Here is a 1,794-nt window from a genome sequence, read left to right as displayed (position 1 = left end):
TAGCAAAAAATAATTTCTATTAACGAAAAAAAACATTTAATAGTATATTTTACTGAAATTGTTTTAAAAGAATGGAAGATAAAAAGTTTCATTTTTTTAATATGAGTTCTCATGCTTTTAAGTTGACTAAATAACATCTTGCCTGATTTAAAATGAACGAAAAGATAAAATTACAAAATTCAAACTGATTATATAAAACCTATATATAAAAGTCTATAATTTGTAAGTACAAACGGTATACATATATAATTCCAAACGGTATACATAAATAATCCCCACAAGGGTATTTCGACCCCCAGAAATCAATCAGATTATTAATTAACTGAAATACAATATTATTTCATCTAATTAGAAAAAAGTCCATTCAAATCAAATCATTAAACTTTCGATAATTGAAGCTTCGGGGCTGCCGGCTTCAATGGTGGACAATAGCTGCGACAATCGGTCGCTAAGATCGTCAACTTCCCTATGCAAGCTTCTCACATAGCTGCAAGTCTCTTGTAGCACCTTCGAAGCCGACGCCTGTATTTTTAAATGCCATATATTTACTGAAAATACACACACTACACACGCCAACAAACTTTGAACTTTGGTTAGAAGAGTACGTGAATGTACTGTGGTATAGTCATATTCTGTAGATCATGTGACTCGAGAAAAGACTTCTGATTTGGATCGACTTTCACATGCACAGTTGTATAAATTAAAATAATTCTAGGAACAGTCAAAGATACAGTATCCACAGTCGTTTCGAGTTGTTTTTGTAACATAACTATAGGAGAAACCCTAAACATAATTTATAGACAATCAGTTTTCTAATCGGCCATTGGCGTTATGAACAACCAATTCATCAATTAAGTGAGAACGCTTACCTTGTTGGAACGCCGATTTGTTATCTCGGGAAGAAGTTGCTGCAACTTTGAGAGAAGTTGCATGATCTCATCATCGGTGATCTTGGAAGCTCCGGTTGACGATTGCCTTGACCTTCTGCTCGACATTACCATAAAATTTGTATTTGAAAGACAAGTAGGTGAGAAAGAAAAAGAGGTGTTTTGAGAGAGGTGGCAATGATGTATAAATACAATGTTTAGGCAAAATAGTATCAGTTTCACGTCAATAACGCAGTATTTTTCGACAGAAGGTCAGTGATGCAACAATTTACACTAAGAAAGAGAAAGAGTACGATATGATGTGTGTGAAGCATGCCCAACGATGTTGAATATGAAGAAGACAATTGCTTTCGAAAAAGTAAGCTGTCCATTATTTAAATGATCCCTTCTTCATATAAACTTATTAATTAATTCATTATTTAAATAACTAGTTCTCTATTTATTTGTCGAGCCGTCTGTTTACATTACAACTAGTGGGAGCCCAGATTTGTTAGTTCTCTGTTTATTTCCTCTCAGTTCTTTACTGCTCATCCTCGTGAGCTATTGGATCATTGTCCCATCACCCTAACATCTAGTACGTCTGATTTTGGGCCGATCGCATTTAAGTTCTTTAATTTGTGGCTCCTTAGAGATGGCTTTGAACAAGTTGTAACTGACACATGGAATCGATTTACGGGGTATGGGACTCCTGACACATACTTGCCTGCCAAATTCAGATTCTTAAAAGAGATAATTAAGCAGTGGAGGGAGGAAGTGGATCAAAAAGAAAGGCAAGAGGTGAATAACACTTTAACTAAGGTTAAAGATATAGAAAAACTTGCGGAATCCAGACCTCTCTCTTAAGAGGAAATGGGCATTTGGAACGATGGGATCAAAAAGATAACAGAGTGGGAACGTTTTAAGGTAC

General features: G+C 35.2%; 1 protein-coding gene across 1 annotated transcript; it reads right to left on the bottom strand.

The window, feature by feature from the left end:
- Nucleotides 1-265: 265 nt before the first annotated feature.
- Nucleotides 266-1,239, bottom strand: LOC145100798 (transcription factor PRE5-like). The gene is made up of 2 exons (XM_079037928.1): nt 870-1,239; nt 266-522 (listed from the first exon to the last, which is right to left on the bottom strand). Exons 1-2 carry the CDS (start codon nt 999-1,001, stop codon nt 370-372), a joined length of 285 nt encoding a protein of 94 aa, XP_078894054.1. The 5' UTR covers nt 1,002-1,239; the 3' UTR covers nt 266-369.
- Between the last annotated feature and the right edge of the window lie 555 nt (nt 1,240-1,794).

The sequence above is a fragment of the Lactuca serriola genome, chromosome 4 (assembly GCF_051521515.1).
Source record: "Lactuca serriola cultivar US96UC23 chromosome 4, Lser_US96UC23_V15, whole genome shotgun sequence".
In the NCBI taxonomy this organism is placed as follows: Eukaryota; Viridiplantae; Streptophyta; class Magnoliopsida; order Asterales; family Asteraceae; genus Lactuca; species Lactuca serriola.
This window is presented reverse-complemented; position numbering and strand designations above follow the sequence as displayed.